Below are 22,364 nucleotides of genomic sequence, written 5' to 3' on the forward strand. Positions count from 1 at the left end.
CTGGAGAATTTAGCTTTTGGGAGAGGGGGAAGAAAACACTCCTGCAGCACAGATCTACATTGTAAAGAGAATTTAGGACAAGCATGTGTAAATTAGGGCTGAGTTAGAGCTGGCACAGGACCAGTACCATCAGGGCCATGCAGGCCTGCCAGCAGAGGAGGTACCATCTGGAGCCGGTGTTACAGCACAGCACTGGAAAATGCCAGCCACTTCTGAGATCACTGCCTCAGATCTGCTCAGCCCCAGGCACCTCAACCAAACCTTTCCTGAAATTACTCTTTGCTACAGCTCTATGGACTTGTCTGAATTAGAACATGTCCAAAGCATTGGGTCTGCCTCACTAGTTTCACTAAGTTACTGAATTCTAAGGAATAGGAATTAATTATTTTTCTGATTTCTGTCTTGGAAAGAGAGTGGCACCAATGGAAACAGGAAAGAGCTATGAGTGGTTTTCTTGGCAAGTCTGAATTTATTATCTATGTAATGGAGTATCTTCTTTTGTTCAATGTCAAAGTTTCAAACACAAACCATGTGTGACAGGTACATGATTAACCACCGACAAAGTCTGGATTTTCTGGTCAAAAACTACCACCAACCTGGTGGTAGTTTTATACTAGAACCCCAAAGATATGGGTCAAGAAACAGGTTGTCTAAAATAGAACAGTTTTAATTGACTCCTCTGTCAAAAGTAGTTTTTCTCTAAAACATGCAGAAATCTAACTGTTCCATACCAAGCCTCTTGCAAGCCTGCAGACTGAAAGCCAGTCATTTAATCTTATAACAGAAGGCCTCTCTTCCTGCTGGAAATGCAACCATCAGAGCAATCTTGAACTAGAGTCAGAACTACCGAATCCTCCCATAACGAACACATGTCAGAGGACAACCCTGGCAGCTCCAGTTAGGTCAGGCAGCACAGGGAGCATTAGGAGCCAGAAGTGAGTGTGAACACTTACTGCTGTGTCTGCATCAGAGGCATGCTGGTGTTGTCGTAGGTGTCCGTGTGCAGGGGCGGGACGATCTCGCCCGTCACCGGGTGAAACACGGGCAGCGTGGAAAGCGGCCACGCCATCTCTCTGTTCTTGGACATGTCACGGAGCTCTTTGGTTGATTTCTGTATAGCACTGTGGTGCACCAACTGGATGCTGTGTCAGAAAGAAATAAAATAGTGAATACATACTTTAAGTGCTCTATCAAAACAGAGGGAATTTTGCAATTATTATTATTATTAAAGTACAAGGACTTTGATGCATGCTACAGACTACAGTGCAACAGTTACAACTTTCACATAGTTAAATTAATAAATATTTGATTTATTTAATTTTTAAGGCAGTAATGATTCTATTAGATTTTTCTGTCTGAATAAGTATTTTTCATAGGATTCAAGACTGTGCGGTTTGTGGCTGATGTTCCATTTATTTGCTGCAGTTAAAGTTTTGGTTAACTCCTGATTCTTGTGGTAGATTCATAAAAGCTTGTAAATCGGTTTTAAAACACTTCATATTATAGGTACTGGATACGTTCCAGGATATTTCTTTTCCTGTTCACTGCCTTTAAGAGACAGGTTTGAGAGTCTAATAACCAGGAGTATTAATTGCATATTAACATATTTATTCTAACAGCACTATTTTATTTTGAATTGACAGTCTTTAATTTCAAACCCTTTTTATTCTGGTCTTCTATCCTTGCCAAGACTCTGATTTAAAAGCAGCTTTCACATTTATGAATTAAACCATGAATTAGAGAGAATGAAAGAAGATTATGACACATATGTATGAAGCATGAAGAGCTACTGAGAATGAAAATTAAATGGTAAAAGAAAAATAACAGGAAAGAAGACACTTACTCTGGTGTTTGCATGTTTCTCTTTTCCCTAAAAACAAAACAAAATTTATGAATTAAATAATAGCATTGATAGTTGGAACATTAATCTATCTGATGATGGAAACAGTACGTGATGTAGAAATGCTGACAAGGTTATTGCTAAACGCAACTTGGCAGCATTTACAACGGGGTTTATGATGAGGCCTTGATGAACGCACGTAGAGAGAGGTGATAGTGGTGACAGACACACACAGACACACACACAGGGAGATGAAAAATGCAGGTTAAAGAACAAGCTTCTGGCTAAAATAAATTCTATGACAAAATGAAATTGTAGTTTGTGTAAGAAATGGCAGAAATCACGTTACTTGCTGCTTTCTTTTTCTGTGTTTCTCTTTGATAATGTGTCTAAATTCAGTTAATCTCCTCGACCAGGTTTATGTTATGAAAGTTAGCATTTTAGAAATTACTTAATATTCTCCTGAACCAATGATCCTTTATTAGTATTTTATTTCCTGGTGGCATTTTGGAGAGCTGTGCACATGTGGAGATTTTGGGGAGTTTTATGCATACGTTGAGTATTCTAACCCTTTCTAGAACAACTAAAGGCCCTACATCCACTTGCTTGGAAATTAGTGCATGTGCTTAGGTGTATAATACTTCAGTATTACAAGCAGGTACCTTTTGGCCTGTTTTAAATGTTTATAATGAACTGAATGGAGATATTCTAACAAATAACCTTCTATGCATTATAGTCTTAGAAAAATCAAGAGTTACTTATTAGCATGTTAAAGTACTCACACTCCTTCCCGTCGGCAGCACATAATATAGGCAAGTATTAGAAAAAGCACCAGTGCTATTGCCGAGGGCACTGCCAGTGTAATTAGGAAATCCGAGTAATAGTCTCTGCTTTTCAGTGTATCAGAAGGTGGCTTGTATTCTCCACCATCAGGTAATATTCCCTCTCCACGAACCACTTCCTGAAAGGTGGAAACTTGTTTTGTATTGTCAACCTGATACCCAGGAAAAAAAAAAAGAAGAAGAAAAGACAATTAAACAACCAAGTAACAGAATATAAAAGCAAGCAGGTATTTAACTAACCATAACATATAAAAATATCTGTATAATACATTTTACATATTCTATACAATTTAATCCAACCACTTTTTAAAAAATAATAGAAGTTTACATTTTATGAAGCTTCTGACCAGTGTGATAAGTAATGTTATAATATTACTACTCTCTTTTGTGCCTACTAGAGATACCATGTCTTTTACAAATTAATTTTAGGCATATCTCACACAAACAGTATTTGAGTACAAATTCAGAAACATCTTTAGTGCAAACTAATTAACTAATTCTGATTTCTTTTTGATTTATTAATCAATTTCTTACTAATCTTCCTAAATAACAATACTGTCTTCTCTTGTATAAAGGTGGCAAAAATGAAGAGTCACATACCTATAATTTCTTCCTCCTCCTTCTCCTTCATATCATGCTTTACATCCAGTGCTCAAAAAATCAAGAGCCATCAACTGAGCTGCTCATTGTCTCCCTCACACAAATTCAATTAGCCTCCAAAAGCTGCGTTCCTGGTCATAATTTCTGTGTGTGTGTCTGTACCCAATGATCCTAGAAATACAAACCTGTTTTGCTGCTAGAGTTCCTATTGCTTTTGACTGCCATTCTCAGAGGACTTAATTTTCTGAATCCATTTGTTTTACTATCTTCAATTAGATGTTACTGTCAAACTTTATCAGTGCAAGCTTTAAGATCATTAATACAAATAAAATATATTTGCTTATATGCTTGACCTTTTGTCTGATTTTTCATTGAGAAATCTTGCAAATGATGGTCATTTCTTTATAACTTACACTTCAAGTCATAAAATGCTGTATTACAGCTTAGGCAATGGGTGAAGAGATTTCTATGAAATTCCAGAAATCCTGCTGAGCCTCAAATATATGCGCACACACACACACACACACACACACACATATATATATATATATATATATATGTAAGTGCTTGTTCAACAAAAATTAATTGATGTATTCTCTGCTCATGAATTCCAGAGTATCTTTTATGTTCAGGACACTGAGTTCCACCTGGCTGCTTAGCTGAATCTCAAACCCTAACAATGCACAAAAAACGTGTACTTATTGATGTGACTGACAGACGCCCATACACAGTGTGAGAGCAATTTGTCAGAGAGCTGCTTCAAGTGGAGCATTTATTACATTTCCCATCCTTGCTGAATGTGGGACCCCCAATCTTAAATCCACTCTTTGATTGGGTGCTAACTGCCAGCACCACCTCATAAACAGTGTGAGGATAAGGATATGATGGCTCTATTTTCTATCACTCGTTTAAATTGTGGATATGGGAAACAGTGCTCAGCTCCCTCCCACCCCACAGATCTGGGGTGAATTCCTGTCTCTCAGCTTGCCTTGTGAAAAGCAGGCTGTGATTAGATAGAGGGAGGCTTGGCTCCCTTTTCCCTTTCATGCAGCAGGTTACAGCAAAAATGCTGCTGGCAACAGTAAACAGTAAGACAGTTTAAATTCGGTTACTGTGGCACAGCGCCAGAAGTGCTGAATTCCAGAAGGTTGTGTATAGCTGCTGCAGAAAATAACACTTCTCTGAAAGCCTGTTCCTGTTACACATTCCAGGGTGATCTCTGCTTTTCTCAAACCAGCATGACAATGCTGCTTCATTATTAGTTTATGAGCCACTGCCACTATCAGGCATTTTTTTCTGAAGAAGTACCCCTAACCAGCTTCTTTTCCTTCTGCATGGTGGCGCTGCTGACTATTCTCGCATTAGTGCACTATCCCTCTCCTGGTTCTTTTAAAATTCACCCTGTTTTCCAAGACTGTTTCTCCAGTTTCTCAAGACCTTTCGAATTCCATCATATCTTTCAATGCACCTGCAGATCCTTTCACTTTCATGGGGAACTAACTCCAAATTTAATTTAATAAGCACATTCCATAATCCAGCTATTAATAAGGAACAGACAGGAATTATTATTAATTCTGCTGTGATTATGGCTACCCGCTCTCCACTAGTTCCTAGCTTCATCTAGGTCAAGTTCCTGAGCTTGCCTGTGAGACAGTATCAAAAAAACCTTATCAAGAAGGAATGACATTTGCTGCTCCAACTTGATTCTACTTCTTCCTTGTAGAAGGAAATGGAAGATTTGACATAGTTTGTTCTTGCCAAAGACCAGCTGCCTTCTGCTATTTTTCAGATGCTAGTAAGTATTGCTGTGTACACTTGAGCCTTATACAATTTCTCAACAGAAAATCAATAACAAGCAAATTATCTAGGTATTCTTTTGAAACAAGTATTTTCCAACCTTCTAGAACCTTTCCTAATTTATAGTGTATAAGTAGAAAGACTGGAAGTTATCCAATCAATTTTGTGTATGAATACCTTTCTTTATACTCAATAAGTTTTTTCCATCCAGTGTATAATATCTCCCTTTCAGCTTCCTCCTGGGTGATGTCTAAAGCAGCTCAACAACCATCTAAGTTTATTTTATATACCTTCACCATCATTGTTCAGATTTATCTGCAACATTCTCTTTAAACACTGTATTATTTCTTGATTTTCCTTACCAGAACTAAAAAAAAAACTTTAAAAAGCCTCTCTGGGAATTATTCTCCTTTCATGGCAAATACTCTAGTGTTTGGTTATCATTTTTCTTGCATTTGACTGAGAAGAATGTTCCTATTTATTATTTAATTAGTCAACCTTACTTTCATTCCTTTTTCTATATATTTTTTAACATAAAATATGTTTTAGACAATTTTCAGAAACCGTTTTTTAATAGCATAGTATTAACTGGTCAGTGTAGAATCAGTATCTGACAAAACATAGATGTGTGCACACACTTTTTAGGGAAGTGTAACCAGCAGTATCAGCATTCTGAATTAATGAACTACACCTCTCATTAGTTTTAGTTTTTCAAGGCCTGGAGTTCTCTGGCCATTTATAGAATTCACTGCTAGTAAAAACAAATACAGTGGTTTCACTGGGGCTCAAGTCTAACAGAATTTAGCCTACACAGCAAAATCTTTTCACAATCTTAAGTGTCTGCTAGGTGGAAAAAAGTAACAGTCACAGTACAGTGGAATGGGCAAGGTTGTCTAACCAGACTGGCAAAACTCTTACCTGTACTTCTACAAACATCACTTTTAGGCAATAATAAAGTAACTTACCAGAGAGATTTTACACCAGTCAATATGGAATTGAGTACGAAATTTTTTATCACAGGTTATTACAGGCTCCATTTCTTGACTGCACCTCAGCTGATTTTGTGGGTTTTCCACTTCTCGTAAACATGAAGAGAAAGGAACATCTGCACCAACCATCACATACACACTGCAGAAAGAGAAGAGTGACAAACCAGCAGGATGTCTCACAAATCCTCAAAGGACAAGGATGTACTCTTCCAAACATTATTGCTGTACACAGTAACATTCAGCTGTTATTTAAAGAGTGAAATTACTTTTTAAAATAATTTTCCTTCATAGTATACTTCTATCTCTTTAAGCATACAAGTAACAGATTGAAATCAAAAGGACTTTCTTAGCTACTTATTACAACATACTCTGGTTTGCTTATTATTGTAAATGTTTCATTACCATCAGTGGTGCCAATTTCTATGAAGTTAAAGAGCTCCAAGTGTGGCTTTCTCGTGTAAGTAAATCAGTACTATTTTTGAAAACTGTATTAAAATGACATCATTTTGTTTTAAGGAAACCTCTAATCTTACTCATCATAGATTTTTTAGAGTCTCTTCCCATGTTTTCAAAATAAATTCACAATGACTGGTTATTGCTAAACCTAACAGAGACATGAACATGCTAACCCTCAGCTTCTTCTGAAAGATTCCACACTGTAGCTATGCATGGCCAACAAAATTTGCTTCAGAACACCAAAAGCTGAAGGTAAACCTAATACTCGATTTAGTGTTACCATACATAAAAGAAGAGTTGCTACACTGATAGTATTATTCATTGTCATATTTAGGTATATGGAACACTGCTGTAAAATACAGTTTGCTGCACCGAGTTATAATGTACCAGTGGATTCTGAAACAGAAATTAGGTCCCAGTTGCAACATGTTACAGTAGGCATTATCTAACAAATATTTGAAGTGTAGTCATTTGTATTAAGTGACTGCTATTACTCTGGCTACTATAGGAGTCACTTTCCTTCTTTAAATGTGCTCAAAAACTCCAGAGACACAAAAGGGCCCTGAAAAAGCCAGTATTTTCTGCACACTTCTCATATTTTGAACCTTCATCCCTTTCTTACATACTTAAATATTTGACTCCAAAATATCTAAAATTATCTAAAAAAACTAGGAATCTTCACTTTCACCAGGGAAAAGCACTGTCAGAACCATATTTGAAAAAGCTCAATCCTTAGTGGTTTCCAGTTAAATACTGTTCAGAACAGTATTTATGGTTACAAATCACAACTGGAAATAGTCCATTCCAACAGTTTACACTCAGTAACCTGAGCTCCTCAGATACCTTATGATTTTCAGAAGAAAGTCACCAGTGCTCTTCAATCACATAACTAACTCAGTATGAGTACAGCTAAAAATTACACTGGTACATGCTAACTGCTCTCAGACACTGAAGTGTCTCTGGAATTTCTGCTCTATTATATCTTGCTTCAGAATTTTGAGTTTAATGAATTGGGAATGGTTAAAAACTTGAAAAACATGCCAAATGACTGCTCAGAAGTAAAACTGATTACAAAAGAAGCATATTTACTACCAACTTGTTTGCAATTAATGGAATTTATTAGTATTCATTGGATTCTAACATCAATATATAGGAACTGTACCCTGTTGTAGTGGTATCTAACACAACAAACCTGTATTATAACTGGGGCTCAGAACATGGGTAAATTTTTCATATTTAATTCCAAAACATGGAACAGCAATTGTAAAGTTTCTACAATACTTGAAAAAATATTAGGCTACTCAGTAACAACAACAACAAAAAAGTGGAGCAAAAACATCATTCTGACACATGCTTACCCCTCTTTCATGTCATTAATTGGAAGTGGAACTCTCCCTCCTCTGTCAAGGGCTGAAGTGATGTTTATAGCATTCAAGCGTTCTGGCTGCCATACATTTTTCACTGCTCCAAGGAAGTCACCAAGAACTTCACTTGCTAACATTTCTTCTACATTCATATTCCTTATGAAGAATTCCGCTTGATATGGTAAAGGAAAATCTACTTGTGATGAAAAAGAGTGTTGCATTAAATAAAGGCTCCATAAATCCAAAAATAAATCTTCACAATATCTGGAATAGTGATTAATATAATACTACTTTAAGACTGATACACCTTTCCAAAAATCTTGTGTTTGAATTAGCTCATTTTGAAAGTACTGTGATTATGTTTAATTCAATAGAGAGCACCATTAACTGCTACTTGAGCTGAAAACCTTCAGTTATTTATAAAACAACAGGGAGATGAGAAGCAGACTGGAGGAAAAGAGTCTTGGTTGGTAAAACTTCATTAAACAGATATAATTACATTCATGCTAATTTGGAGGTCAAAACCAATATGCAGCAGCAATAGAGTCCAACTCCAGAATGTAAATGTCATAAAGACAACTAATTTTAAGGTCCAAATGTCCCTATATGCCATAACCTGTTGTTTTCTGATTCTGCCTACACAATTGTTCGTTGCATAAGGCACACATAAACTAAGAAAACTAAACAACATGCAGAAGGAGACTGAAATCCTTCATGTAAGGTCCCTTTGAAAAGACAAGGGATATTTTGAATTAGAAGCAGTTTCATGAAAAACAAACATGCAAATATTTTACTGTGAATGAAGAAGAACAGTCCTGAACGACAGAAATAATCTGGACTAAAAAGCCAAAATTAATTAAAGCAGGAAATTTCTCTTACTTCTCCCCTGTGCTCCTGTGTTTGGTTTGAACACCAGACAACTATTTTACAGTATTTATCTTCAAAAGTAGGAGCCCATAAGAGGGATTTGCTGATTCAGTTAAAAATATAACCAGCTACATTCTGTACATACCTTCTGCTGACATTATATTAATGATCAAATTGTGTCTTGCTGTTTCAAAGGTACGCCTGTTATATGCAGTGATCTAGAGTGAAAAAGATAAGGTTACAAAACAATGCAAAAATGAAAATTATATAGATGAAACGTCAGTGAAAGTTAAATTATTAACTTAGAAATACTTATCCGGTTTAAGTACTTTGTCTCCTTATTTTGAAACCGATGAACACTCATTCACTAATATAAAATTTGAAAGTAAGGTCAATTTAATTACTGCAGTACTATCTTAAAGTCAGGATATTGGAATTTTCTTGACCAGTCTATAGCTAAATACAATTAATGAAGGGATATATGTGAAAATAATATATTTTGGTCCTGATAGAAGTGTTCTGCCATACATGTGTATTCTTTCTCTTCTTAAGAAGATAAAGTTATCTTTAAGAAGATAAGGACAGATTAGTTTCTCCACTTCCCCACATAGGCTCTAACCTCCCTCCATCAATACTGTAAGATCTAAATTAATTGATAGCTCCTAGGAAATAAACTACATTTTGAGGTTTCTTAAAGGAAAAAGTGTTGGGATGCCAGGAATTCTCATCTTTGAGACTGCTATTTGGTTTTAGCTCTGGCCCCAGTGAAATCTCACTCCATGAATGGATTCAAAAAATGCTCCAACACAAGCAGTTTTTAAGAAAATCCTGGAATCTGTAAATGTAGGGGAAGTAAAAACTAGGAGGTAGATGCAACATTTGTGACTCTTATCTTTTGAGACATACACCTTCATGAATAAAATATGCAAGGATACTAATCTAAAAGTTAAAATATCTAGGATACCTGAAATGCATGCAAGTGGTTACTTCTCAGTGGTGACTGTACTCCAAGGTTTACAACGATTAAGTGCTCATTCGTAAGAAATACAGAATGAGGCTGATTATCAGTATAATTATGTATTATCTTCTCTACCTTTTTTATCCCTGCAAGGTGATAGATCTTTCATGAAACAAACTAGAAAACACTAAATTTCTTTCTGATTTTAAACTTCAGTTGCTCTCATTTCAAGAACAAAGGAGAGGCATGGGAATGACAATAGTAACAGAATTATGTTGCTTCTCAGCAAACAGAGCCACAAACCACTGTGACACTGACTATTAAATAAATAAAAGTAATAGCTGTTGCACTTCTTTTAAAGGACTTGAATGAAAAGGAAAAATGTTGTGGAGTATTCACTGCAGGTTTGTTTAAGTGGGGAGGGAAAAGTTTACTCAACACAATCAGATCTCGTTTAATGTTACAATTTCATTATAAATTTGACAAAATAAATTTAGTCCTAATTCTGTTAATTTTTCAAAGGGTTGCTTCAGCAGCAGTCGAACCACTAGTACCCAGAAAGTCCAAGCCCCTGGTCGTAGCAAGCTCTGTACAGGAGCTGCTGTGAGCCTGCACTCCAGCAGTGGGAGCTGCCAGCATAGCCCAAGCACCACACCAAGCAATGGCAGAGGTTGCCTCTGTCCTGAATATTCATTCAATCACAAACTGTCTTTGCACTGCTTTCAAAGGAGCTTAGGCTCAACAATGTTACCTGCTCTACTGCAGTGCTATGCATAATGCTAGGCTCTCCTAATCATGAGGTCTCCTCCAGTTAAGTGACCTCCCCATGACATCCCCTCAGGAATTTCAACATGATGGAAGTTATATTCAGGCCAGGAATATGCAATCACTTCTCTTAGAGGGCACTAGGAAGAGGATCAAATGCCATCTACCCTCCTCATATACCACAAAATTAATTCAAAAGCCACATCTAAGACTGGAACTGCAAGGAATTAATTTGTATGCTAGGCAAGCTGTATTTCAAATATGGCTTGGGGTCATACTTAGAATGGAGGTCTTGATATAGATCCTAGAATCTCAAAGCACGTGCCATTTAAAAACTGCCAATTTCAAATAATGGCTTACTCTACATAAAAATAAGCAAAGTCTGCAAGAACTTCTGCACATGATCAATTTCCAGATGTTATTAGTCCTGCTGAAATCACAACAGAATCATGTATACAAAATTAAGCATGGATGAAACTATCTGCAGTATAACTTAACATTCAGAGCTATCATTCTTGAGAAAGAAAAACTACATCAAATGCAATTTAGAAAAAAAAAACCCTCATCAAGGGTTTAAGACAAATATACTGCTGAAGCAGCAAAATGGCTGGAGCAAGTTAATGTGCAGATTTCTTAACACTGAATGACACAGTGTCTGATTCAGTCTGCTGTCTGTGAAATACATAGTCGAAAATATTGTCCCTTTTCCCTTTTGAATTGCTGCTCAATGAATAGCTAGTGCTTTTAGACATTTGAATAGCTAACTCTCAAAAATACAGCTTTGTCATAGTTACACTGGTAAGAATTACATTCAAAAAACTGCTAACTAAAATAAAACCTATCAATAAACATGAGTAATGAACAAGGGGATATTTGATGAAAAATAATTGAAAAAAACCCCAAACCAATCAAACCAAAAAAGCCAAACAAACAAGCAAAAATACCTTCCAACTGAACACTTTTATCTAGTGGGGAAAAGTCTGACCCATATTTAGGTTGAATGTTACAAAGTTACAATTCGGTTATTCTTCAAGTACAGTTGTTTACAAAGGTTTTTTGCTCTGTGTTTTCAATAAAACTTTAATATGAATAGAAACTAACTATTCAAAAACAAGGGGGAACTTGTTGACAGTTCTGAACCTTACACTCTCAACCAAAAGACATATTTTTAAACTTTTGAAAGCAAATACCTCAATGATGGTTGGCTTGCCCACATTTTCTACAGTTGGTGAGCCATACAGCACTCCATCACTGTATGGTGTCCTTTGGATATAGCGTAGCCATCCAGGTCTGTCAGGGTAACCCATTAAATTGGTATTGAACGTTATAGGATCATTACTTATTTCACCTAGATAAGAGAAATTATATTAGAATATTTACAAGAAAATGCTAAATGCTTTTAGTTTTTCAACTAAGAAGTCTTACTGTGCTTTCATTTGTTTTCTGAACCTTTCCAAGAAGAAAAAGAAAATTAAAATTTGCTAACCTTTACCATATCAGAAATAAGTGAACTATTACTTAGCACTTATAGGTATTAAGAAATTCATACCTAGAAAGTGTAACCAGCTGCAGACATAATGTGCAGGTACTTCCTAGAGTCTTGGCTGAGTGCTCATGTTCAGTAACTAGTGAGTCTGATTTTTAGAGCTCAGTTCCACCTCAAATTGAAGCATTTAACCTCCTTACAGACAAAAGCACAAAGGTTTCAATCCTTTAATTCCCCCTCCCAACTTATTTTGTTTTTTTTTATGATGGATCCAGATACTCAATGTACTGTAAAGGGGATGTAATCAATAATGCCTGAAAGCTTCTGTTAGCATTAGGATATACATACAGGTCTTTGGCACCAACAGCTTGGCAGTCATTTTAATTTAGAGAACAAATTAATTCAAAAAAGGATCAGACATTCCTGTGAACTGGAACCACTGATGGCTACTAAATACAGTAGTCCAGCTGAAATCTGTAAAAGTCCCTCAAGTCAAACCAGTACATCAGTTTCTTGTGGTTCTTATTGATAGTCTGGTAAATGTCTGGATTTTACTTCAGTTTACACTACCAAATCCTCAGCACCAAGGCAGCGTCCAGCTGAGGCACAGACTCAAGTCAAATCCAATCTAAACCTGCACAGACACCTCTGCCCTGCACTCCAACTCGGCTTTGAGAGGGCAACACTTGTCCATTGTAGGACAAGTGATAAAAGAAGATAACAGCCAGACTGGCACAGAAAGCAGAAACCGAGCTCAGTGAAGAATGAACAGCTCTCATCTCCTCCAGAGAGGGACAAAGAGACTGAGATGTGTTGCCCAAGGGTAACTACTCTTCAGGTACACATTTACACAGCTGGTTCAGTAAAATTAACCAGAATCAGACCAAACCACGACTTGGGTGTAACACAGCTTCCCTCACAACTCTCTCAGGATGTCCCTGCAATCTAATCTATTGCAGTCAGAATCACAGAACACAGAATTTTCTGAGTTGGAAGGGACCCATAAAGATCAGGGAGTCCAACTCTTAAGTGAATGGCACATGCAGAGCTTGAAATCACAACCTGGCATTACTAGTACCCTTCTCTAAACAAATTTCCAGCACCACAAATGCTTTAGGGAAAATTCTGAAAGCCACCTGTGAGACATTCTGGTTTGCCCTTCCTTCATCAAGGTAGGCTATGGTCCAGCTCAGCAGACAAAAATAAAAGTACCATAACAACACCTGATCTCACAGTGAATTTCTGACATAATCACAATTGCCTGTGGGAACAGTAATTTCAACTTGATCTGAAACCAGATTCCTATTACCTTGGAATTATATGAATGTCAAGAGGCTGCAGCTGTAAGACAATCCATCATAAGTAAAATTTCTAAGCTCCTTCCACCTATATGCCAAAACTGAGAGAAAACTGGAACAGAGGCAAACTTCACTCTGCCAGTCACCATGACATAAATGAAGACTCAGGTATCCATGTCAGGAAAAACACACATTTTACAAAGAGAAGAAATTTTAAAAACATTTGGGTTTACTCACATTTACTCAGAATTTAACCAATGCTAACAGAAGCTTATTTTTTCATTGAAGTGAGTCTTAGTAATAGCACTCTCAAAAAATTTAAAAATTTAATTAATGAAACAGGCTTTGATTATGCATGAACTGTACATAGGTTTTTCCTATTCTTATACAAAAATAGTAATATTTATATAAACTGGATACATTTATTAATTTTCATTGTTGATATGCACGTGTGGCTGAATGCTCTCTTCCCACCCCTACCAGATTGCTTACACATATTCTAACCTGTGGTGACCAGTTTTAGCTTTAGTGTATGGCAAAACCACACTTAGGAATTCACAGCTCCTTCTCTAAAGCCAATATGCTTGCTAACATTAAACTGTTCCTGAACACACAAAGAAGGCTGAAGCCAAAGGACTATTTTTCAAAATGAAAGAAAACAGCATTATGAAGTCTCATATTTGATTAATCTTCTATTTTGTCTTATATTTACTATATGCTTTCAAATTGCTCCTTCATAGAGCCTAATACATTCTATGTCTGAAACAGTGACCAGATAAATAGCATTTTTAACAGACATAATTAATATACTCTACAATTTCATATTTAATGCAAAAGTGAAGGAACACTTCTTAATATCAGGTATATATAATGTGTTACTATTAAACACATTTTTTCACAATATACAATTATATGCATCTTTTCATGAATGATCACAAACTAGAATATTTTAGAAGTGTAAGACTACACATTTTACTTCCTTTTACTTCATTTGAAGATATTTCAATAGAAACTAAAACCTGTCTTATTTATCTTTTATGTCGAACTACAAGGTATGCTAAATAGACTTCAATTTTTTATAAAATTTTCTCTGTATTTGTATGTAATATGGAAGATCTTAGCATCTCATACCAGGCTTTGGGTAAGGAGGAAATTCCCCCTTAAAGTACTCTCTCTCCAAAACATGAACAAACAGAACTCCAGCAGAAGGGTATACATTCCGATCAGAGTGCACCTTAGACAGAATTGTGTACACTGAAAAGCAGAAGGAGAGATGAGACAGAAAAAGGCAAAAATGAGACATGCTCTAGGTAACTTCATGCATTTCAACAGCAATGCAGCCATCTGGGAGAAGGAAAGCAACAAATATTAGACACCTGTTAATAAGATTTTTAAAAGGTTACATAGATTTAAGAATAGAACACAGAGCAAACCCTCTCTTTGCCCAACAGGATCGTTTCCAAGACTGCAATAAACAAAACTGCCTATGTTAAGATTTCAAAAGTTGTATAAGCTCTTTATTTTAATTTTAAAAAATGAGGAAGGCTATTGTAATTTGATAGTTGCTTTATTTGTAATATTACATTAATAAAAGGACACTAAATGAATTATACAATTATGTTTTCCTGATATTTTACATAAAGAAAGCAACAGAGAAATACAGAAGAACCTTACCAATCGACAGTTCTCATTCCCCACTGAACAGAAATGGCAGATTTTTCAGTTCTTGTGCAGAAAAGGACATAGCAAAAGGACTTCAGCTGATTTTTGTGAGTTCTTAAAGCTAGACTTTCTCAGACCACCAGGTTAAAATACATCTCAAACTTTGGTTAGAGAACTCTTTACTGAAGATGTTGGGCTTGTATTGAAAGGTAAATCAAAAGGACAAGGCTATTTATAAGCCAGTCAAGTGAAACTTCTTCCAAACAAAAAAAAGTGAAGCCATGTTTAACAGGACTGAGGATCAAAAACCAAAAGAAAACTTAATTCAGAACAATCGGCATATGTAAAAGCAATAAGGTGTTTTTATTTAGTAAAAAATTCGATGACAAGGGCATAGGTTTTTTAGGCATAACACATTTGATGCAGAACTACATACATATTTTAATAAATCAGAAGAATGAAGAAATCATTACAATAAATTAGATGGATAAGAAGTCCCTTTATCAACATGTTTCAAATGTAAGTATAAACAGAGCATACTGATTTAATAGGTGTTTCTCATGGTGTCTTAGTAAGATTGATTGTAGCTTGTATTACTAATTTTATTACTACTGAATTTTAATTTAATGCCCTGATAGAATTGATCATTGCTAATAGATTTTGTCAGTGAGATGAAGATTACAAAAGTAGTAGATAAAGATGGTAAGCCACAGATAACCACACACAGCTACCAGCCTTGCTTGCCAAACTGGAAAAAACTTCATGAGGAATCACATCTCCAAAAACAAATTACAGGCCATACAGCATGGAGGTGCTGGGAAGACAGACTCCAAAAGCTTCAGAGTAATTGTAGCAAATTTATAGGAACAAACTTGTAGGTCCCAGAGGGGCTAATTTCAACACTTGGATCAATAATCAAGGACACATTTGAAATGTGGATAAAATGCTCATAATTTTTTAATGCTGGTGTAATTTTTTAATCTTAGAGTAATTTCTCCAGCCTTATAATTATACCAACTTTATTACTTGAGATGTGCTTATAAAGGCACCACTAATTAGGCATTAATCACAGGCATTCCAGCCCTCAAACCACGTACTCCAAGTGGAATCTCTCTCACCTAATTTTAGATGCCAACAGAAACAACATCCACCACTAAGTTAGTCAGGCTCCTTTTATAGTCAGTGGAGAAGAAACAGACGCTTCTAGGGGTTGACTGATTTGATTTCTCCTGTAAAATGAGTTGAATCATGTCCTAGATTCCAGGCTACACTGACTAGCTCTCCATGGACTGCAGAGGCATCAGAGAGGAGATGCAGACATCTGTAATGTAGACTTCCACATTTAGTTACACACTCCCTGCTCTTCAAACCTAATGTTGCAGAATGTATAGCTCTGGATATGCTACTGATCACATTCCACAGCATTTGCTTTTTCCCATATTTGAAAACCACTTTTAATTCAATACTGAACACAGCACTTTTCCAATAATTTTATCTTAGTGACAAAATTAAAATGATCCTCAAATTTGAATCATTACAATTCTGTGTGTTTAATCACAGTTACTGTAATTTTCATTATGTAGATTGTGTACAGTGAGATCGTTGATTTATTTACTTCAAATTAGTAAATTATTATTAAAAAAACCTGTGCACTCAATTCTGTGAATGAGCTGTAAATAGCACAAGAAAGTTAACTAATTTCCTTTAAAATATTTTCAAGAAAAGTTGAAAAAGTAACATTAATAGAACAGAAGAGCTGACAAAAATGTGGTGGCTGGCTGAAAGTGCATCAAATAGAGAAAAGTTCTTTTTTCCATTTCTCATGCTTTTCCTCTACAATGAAAATCCATTTCAAACAGGAAGAGTGAAAAAGTAATGCGTATTTTTTCTCCATAAGCAACTCTTTCAGAAAGAAACAAGCATAATAGAATCAACAGTTACTGAAAAACCCCATATAACACTTACTTTGTCTGCTATAGGAAACCTATTTTCACCAGTAAATGCCTACTCATTCCTAGCAATGAGACATTCCCTGCTGCTGAAATAAGTATGCCAGTAAGAATTTGATGAAGATACAAAACACTGATCTCGGTGGAAGTCTAGAAATATCTCAGAAGAAACAAAATCAGAAACCTGCTTTATTTTGTAATGACAAACATGTCATAATGACACAAGTATAGTGATTAAGAACTCAAAAGCTCTTGCCCTCCTTTTCCCCCAAGAAATTTCTTGAAAACCAGAAGGAAAATGAATCTTCAGTCCACTACAGCTATCACTAGTGTAATAATGAAACAAGTGAAATAATGAAACAAGTGAAATGCTACTTTCTTCACAAGCTTTTAAAACCCATGATTATTTTCGTGAGAGTGAGACTGGAGATGAATGTGTAATTATCATCTTGGGTGATCTAGGGACGAAACTGAATATACTTAACAAATAGATACTAATCTAATACAGCAGACTGCCAGCTGTGAATCGTCTGGGCAAATTCCCTGTGGTAGATAAAAGTCTCAGGGACTGTGAAAAGCTTCTGCAAAACTAATCATAGGAAATTAAAAATCTTCATTACTTAGGATCACATCAGATCCCTGCTAAAATGAGCTATAACGACAGCACTGCTTTCGTCTTTTTTGTTTCCAGATTGTTTGGAGGACTTTCTATAGATCCCAAGATCTCCTTATAGGTCTTGAACACAGGCCAGCCAGATTTTATCAGCCTGCATCCCAGAGCCTGTTACCAGAAACAGAAAACCCCCATCTCCAGAAATTTCAGAAGTTTCACCATGTTGGTTGCAGCCTGTATGTTGATGATCCTCAGGAAATAATTCACCTGGAAGTTTTTTCTTCTAGAAATTTCAATTGGTTCTGTCCCCATTGATATTCAGCAGATGGAGCACAATCCCAGAAATAACTTGATCTGGAGGCCAGTCCTGATTGTCTGCCTAGATGAGCAATCAGTGCAAAGCTTCTTTACAGTATTTGATGTGAACTTGCATAAAAGACAGTAAAATAGACTTTTTAAATTCATGTGTGAGAAGACTTTTTAAAAATTGTTACGGAGAAGTTATTGTATTAAGCAAACAGCAGAGGTATCTTCAAGCAACCAGCCACAATAAGAAAATGTGTAGTATTAGGTATAAACAGCCATTATTTCAAGCAAAGCTACAGGAACAGGAAAAGTCAGGGAAGACTTACAAGAACACACAAGTCTGTGAATATTTGAAGATTGAAGAAATGCGAAGTTTTCCAAGTTACTTACCTTAAAATAGCACCCTACTCCTAAAACAAGAACATGACTGGAAAAGCAAGAGTAATATTAAAAGCAGGTTTGCTTGAACCAACAGGGTATTTAAATTTACAACCTAAACTCACCATTCTTCTGAACAGCCTTTATTCTGCTGATAACATAACTGTGGGCTCGCTTAGTCGTCCAGTTAACAGTTCCATTATTGCCATCAGCAGAGCTTAGCAAAAAAGCTTTTCAGAATAAAACAAATGCAAAAAAAATTAGTCAGATCAACAGACTTCCACAAACAATCTGATCAGATGGGATCAGACACCTTCTACACCATGTTTTGGTTCTAAAATTTAGGAACCACAGGTCAAAAAACAGAGGTACTTGGTTTGAATACATAAATATATAATAATCCTTCTGACAATCACCTTTTCGACACCCAGTTTTCCAAATATGCTAAGTTCACACCAAATGCTTAAACCTCTGCAGACACTTCTGCTCACATAATTGTACTGATAATAAAGATGAAGAAGAGCATTCTCTAATAAATATATTTGCACTGGCAAAACCTCACATACAGGCAGAAATATATAAAGTACAAAGTAGGAAAAGTAATATAAGCTTTGCTTTTATAATGATGCTTATAGAAAGACACATGGGGCTGATTGCCTTGCAGGCATAACCAGTAATCAATTTTGAAAAAAGAACTCATTAAAAATGGCTGCCTACATCCCACACAACTGGAGCACAGCCGGAAATCAGCTGGATACATGCAGTTGAAGGTGGAAGTTTTGAAGGCAGTGAGGAGCAAATGATTCCTAGAGACAGAAAGCAGCTGTGGAGCTGACAAAGACTTCATCTCACCAGCAGCAGAGGTGCCTGAGAATGCTCCCTCCTCACTTCTCACTTTTTGTTCCAGTTCTTCTGTGATGAATACTAGCTAGTACAGTTACATGCTAGCTGAAAGTGGAGGGAAGGAACTGCAGTCAGATGCAAGGAAAGTGGCTATAATGAGTAGGTATTTTAATTATGAAATAGTTTGGGAGTGAGAACTCATGTCAAACCCTGGATCAAAGATGTTTTTGGATTAGCATCTTAATGTCCTTGTAAAAACAGCAATACCAGAAACATCAAGGAGCAGTACTTGTGTACAGATGCACCAGTTTGCATGAAGAAGTGAACACTTATTGAAAACATGCACAGTACATGAAAGAAGCCTAAATATCTGTGGAAACTTCTGACCTGTTACACCAAGCAGCTATTAAATTAGTGACAAGACATTCTCCCAACAGAATTCAGGAGGCCAAACAGATCTGGCTTAAGTAGTAATAATAATACACCACACTCAATCTATGCAAGTAAGACATATTTATTATTGATAATTTATGGAAAACATCTAAAACTGAATTGGGGATGAAGTGTAATTAAAAATTGAATTTTAACACACTTTTAATTTTATTTATTTATTCAATGTAATAATTTGAATAATGCAATAAATACCATACTAACACAATAACATTTCTAACAACTTTTCCCTGCTGAACTGATCTGCATATATTGCAAGTCTTAATTTAATAACGTCCTAGGGACTATGAAATTTAGTACTGCATAGGACTTTGTGTGAATTTTAGTAATTCTTGGAAAACTCAAGAAATTCCTAAAAAGGTCAAGTAAAGTTGTTCCATTATTCCAACAGGACAAACTGGGCAATCAGAGGCTTGTCAGCTACAAACCAGGACTAATACCAAACAAAACAATTAATACAATATTAGATTACTAAATTATTAAATGGAGAATAGTATTAGAGTTATCACAGTTCTTGTCAAAATCCTTATCACAATCATTATTAAGGATTTAATGTATCTTTTCAGACACTTTTGGTGAGACCACGAGTTTTTCCTGATGAAGACAGCAATAATGACATTACCCTTAGATATACAGCTTATCACCTAACACTTTGAAAAAGTAGATACTAAACAATTTTAGCATACTTAAATGCAGTTTAAAAAAAGACAAGAAAAAAAAAAAGACAAGTTCCACAATGTGTTTTTCAATATAAATGAACAGTGTCATTGATTTTGGTTCTAAGTTGTGCTAGGCTTGGCTCTGTGAATTGAAGAAGTTACCTCTCTACCTTACCATGCTATGCTGCATTTCCCAGGAGAACTGGAAAAGCAACCAGTATGCCTGTTTTCAGATCCTAGAGTTTGTAGTGTTATGTTTTCATATATATCACCATTGATTTGAGTTCAAATTAGAGATGTGAAAAGCAAGAGAACAGGGCTGCTAAAAAAGTTAATTTGTTATATGAGCTTCCTACTAGGTCTCACAGGTTTTAGTATTAGCCTTATGTAACTGGGGTGGAGGGAAGAGAGGCAGAATAAGAGACAGGGATGGGGAGAGAGACAAAGAATAACTTGGATGTACCAAATATACTGATAGAATTTGCAGGTAAAAATAAAGGCTAGGAGATTGACAAATAATAGATGACAGAACAGTCTGCATTGTCTGGTAAAACGGTGATCAGTGATGTGCAGTTCAACAGAATAAAATGTAACTGCACGCCTGGAACAAAGACAGCAGCATGCCAAACACACACTGTGAACACAATTCAGAGATGCTCTGCTCGGGTAACAACCTAGAGATATAAGTCAGGCTGAACAGAGCTTTCACCAGAACACTGGCTAGAACAGCTGACACATAAACAGCAACATCAAGGAGGAACAGGCAGACTTTATTTTCGTACTTGACACAGATATGATCACTGTTCAAATGCTCTGTCTAGCAGAGCCTTCAAGAAGCAACTGACAACACAAGGAAGGCTCTGAGAAGATCTGAATATGATTAAAGGATGACAAAAGACACCTTATACTACAGAATACAGGGATTCAAACTATGCATTTTATCAAAGAGACAGTTTAGAATTAATTTAATCAGCCTTGTACTCACGATGAAAAATATATTAATAGTGTCAGGCTCTTCAGTCTGTTACACATGTTGCCACAGTTGCTGGAGAACCCACCACTGCCTTCAATAGCAGGAACAATTCACAGCTCTGTGCCTGAGACTTGAACATGCCCAGGTGAAGCGTATCAGTTTTTTCTTCTTTCTCTGATTATGTTTTCTTTAAATTTTTCTTTAATTATAATTGTGTTGGTTATAAATAAAAATCACATTTATATTAACTTAGACTTCTTCTTCCCTTTTAAAGTAAATTTGCATAGTATTTTACAACTGAATATTTAAGAGAGGATACCCACAACAATTTCTGACCACATAACAATCAGAAAAGGACCACATATCATGGATCAACTTCATCTTCCCCATTCCTTTACTCTGACCTCTACACAGTATCCTGCACCTCTACCTAGCCTCTTATTCCTTCTTTGAAGTAGAATATCAAGCCCATCTCTCCCACTCTTAATGCAGCAAACAGCTCCAGCTCTCAAACCCTGCCACTACCCCTCTCTCCTACACCTCCACCTTCCCCTGGCACCTGACATAAACACATGCTTGTTACTTCGATGCCACAGACCAGGGCCTCGGGCCATGCTTACACTGCGCCTTACTCTCCTATGGCACAACCCTGCTCCAAAAAGCTACCCTTGCACTCCTCTACTGCATATCCCATCTGGCTCAGCCCTCCTTCCTGCATTCTGAGCTGAAAGTGCAGATCCATACACAGAACATTTTTCTGAAGGACTACTGAGAACCACACAGCAGAACAGTTAGAAACTGACAATAAAAGTTGAAGTGAAACACCTATGAAGAGAACCATCTGCAAGGTGCTTTCTGCCACAGCTGAAATCAGAGCTTGTAGCCAGGCAGTTACTGAGGATCCACTGGTGTCAACACTGGATACTTGCCCAGTTGGTCACATTACCCATTAAAGGAGGCAGAAGTTGCAGCATCCAACTTCTCTCTCCTCTTCCAGCTTCCATGCAGTGTCCTCTTGCCTACTTTGTAGCACATAGCAGAAATTCACTATGAATTAAAGGGGATTCTCTCAGTGGAAATTCACACTGAGACTAAGATATTTTCTAAACCTCTTCAACAACAGCTACTATGTAAGAAACAGGAATTAATTTGTATTAGTTCTCCATTACAGATTGCTCAGATCCATTTTTTCTAACTCTTTAAAAGCCCAAATCAACCCCAGAAATGTTTTCAGCTCTATTGTTTTTCACCTTTGTTCAGTAGGCAATG

The 22,364-nt window shown here is 36.3% G+C and overlaps 1 protein-coding gene across 15 annotated transcripts in view; it reads right to left on the reverse strand.

The window, feature by feature from the left end:
- SGCE (sarcoglycan epsilon) overlaps positions 1–22,364 on the reverse strand; it is a 32,753-nt gene that overhangs the window by 6,101 nt on the left and 4,288 nt on the right. For 5 of the 15 annotated variants that reach the window (XM_088161777.1, XM_088161757.1, XM_088161823.1 and 2 more), the window contains exons 2-10: positions 18,296–18,400; positions 14,394–14,516; positions 11,669–11,826; positions 8,901–8,973; positions 7,883–8,084; positions 6,045–6,207; positions 2,623–2,834; positions 1,844–1,870; positions 954–1,142 (exon numbers count right to left, since the gene is read on the reverse strand). In XM_088161777.1, the coding sequence (XP_088017903.1) occupies positions 954–1,142; positions 1,844–1,870; positions 2,623–2,834; positions 6,045–6,207; positions 7,883–8,084; positions 8,901–8,973; positions 11,669–11,826; positions 14,394–14,516; positions 18,296–18,400 (1,252 nt within the window). The remainder of the gene's footprint in view (positions 1–953; positions 1,143–1,843; positions 1,871–2,622; positions 2,835–6,044; positions 6,208–7,882; positions 8,085–8,900; positions 8,974–11,668; positions 11,827–14,393; positions 14,517–18,295; positions 18,401–22,364) is intronic. The other 10 variants (XM_088161780.1, XM_088161771.1, XM_088161845.1 and 7 more) reach the window with 7 other exon arrangements.

The sequence above is a fragment of the Sturnus vulgaris genome, chromosome 1 (assembly GCF_052056855.1).
Source record: "Sturnus vulgaris isolate bStuVul1 chromosome 1, bStuVul1.hap1, whole genome shotgun sequence".
Lineage (NCBI taxonomy): Eukaryota > Metazoa > Chordata > Aves > Passeriformes > Sturnidae > Sturnus > Sturnus vulgaris.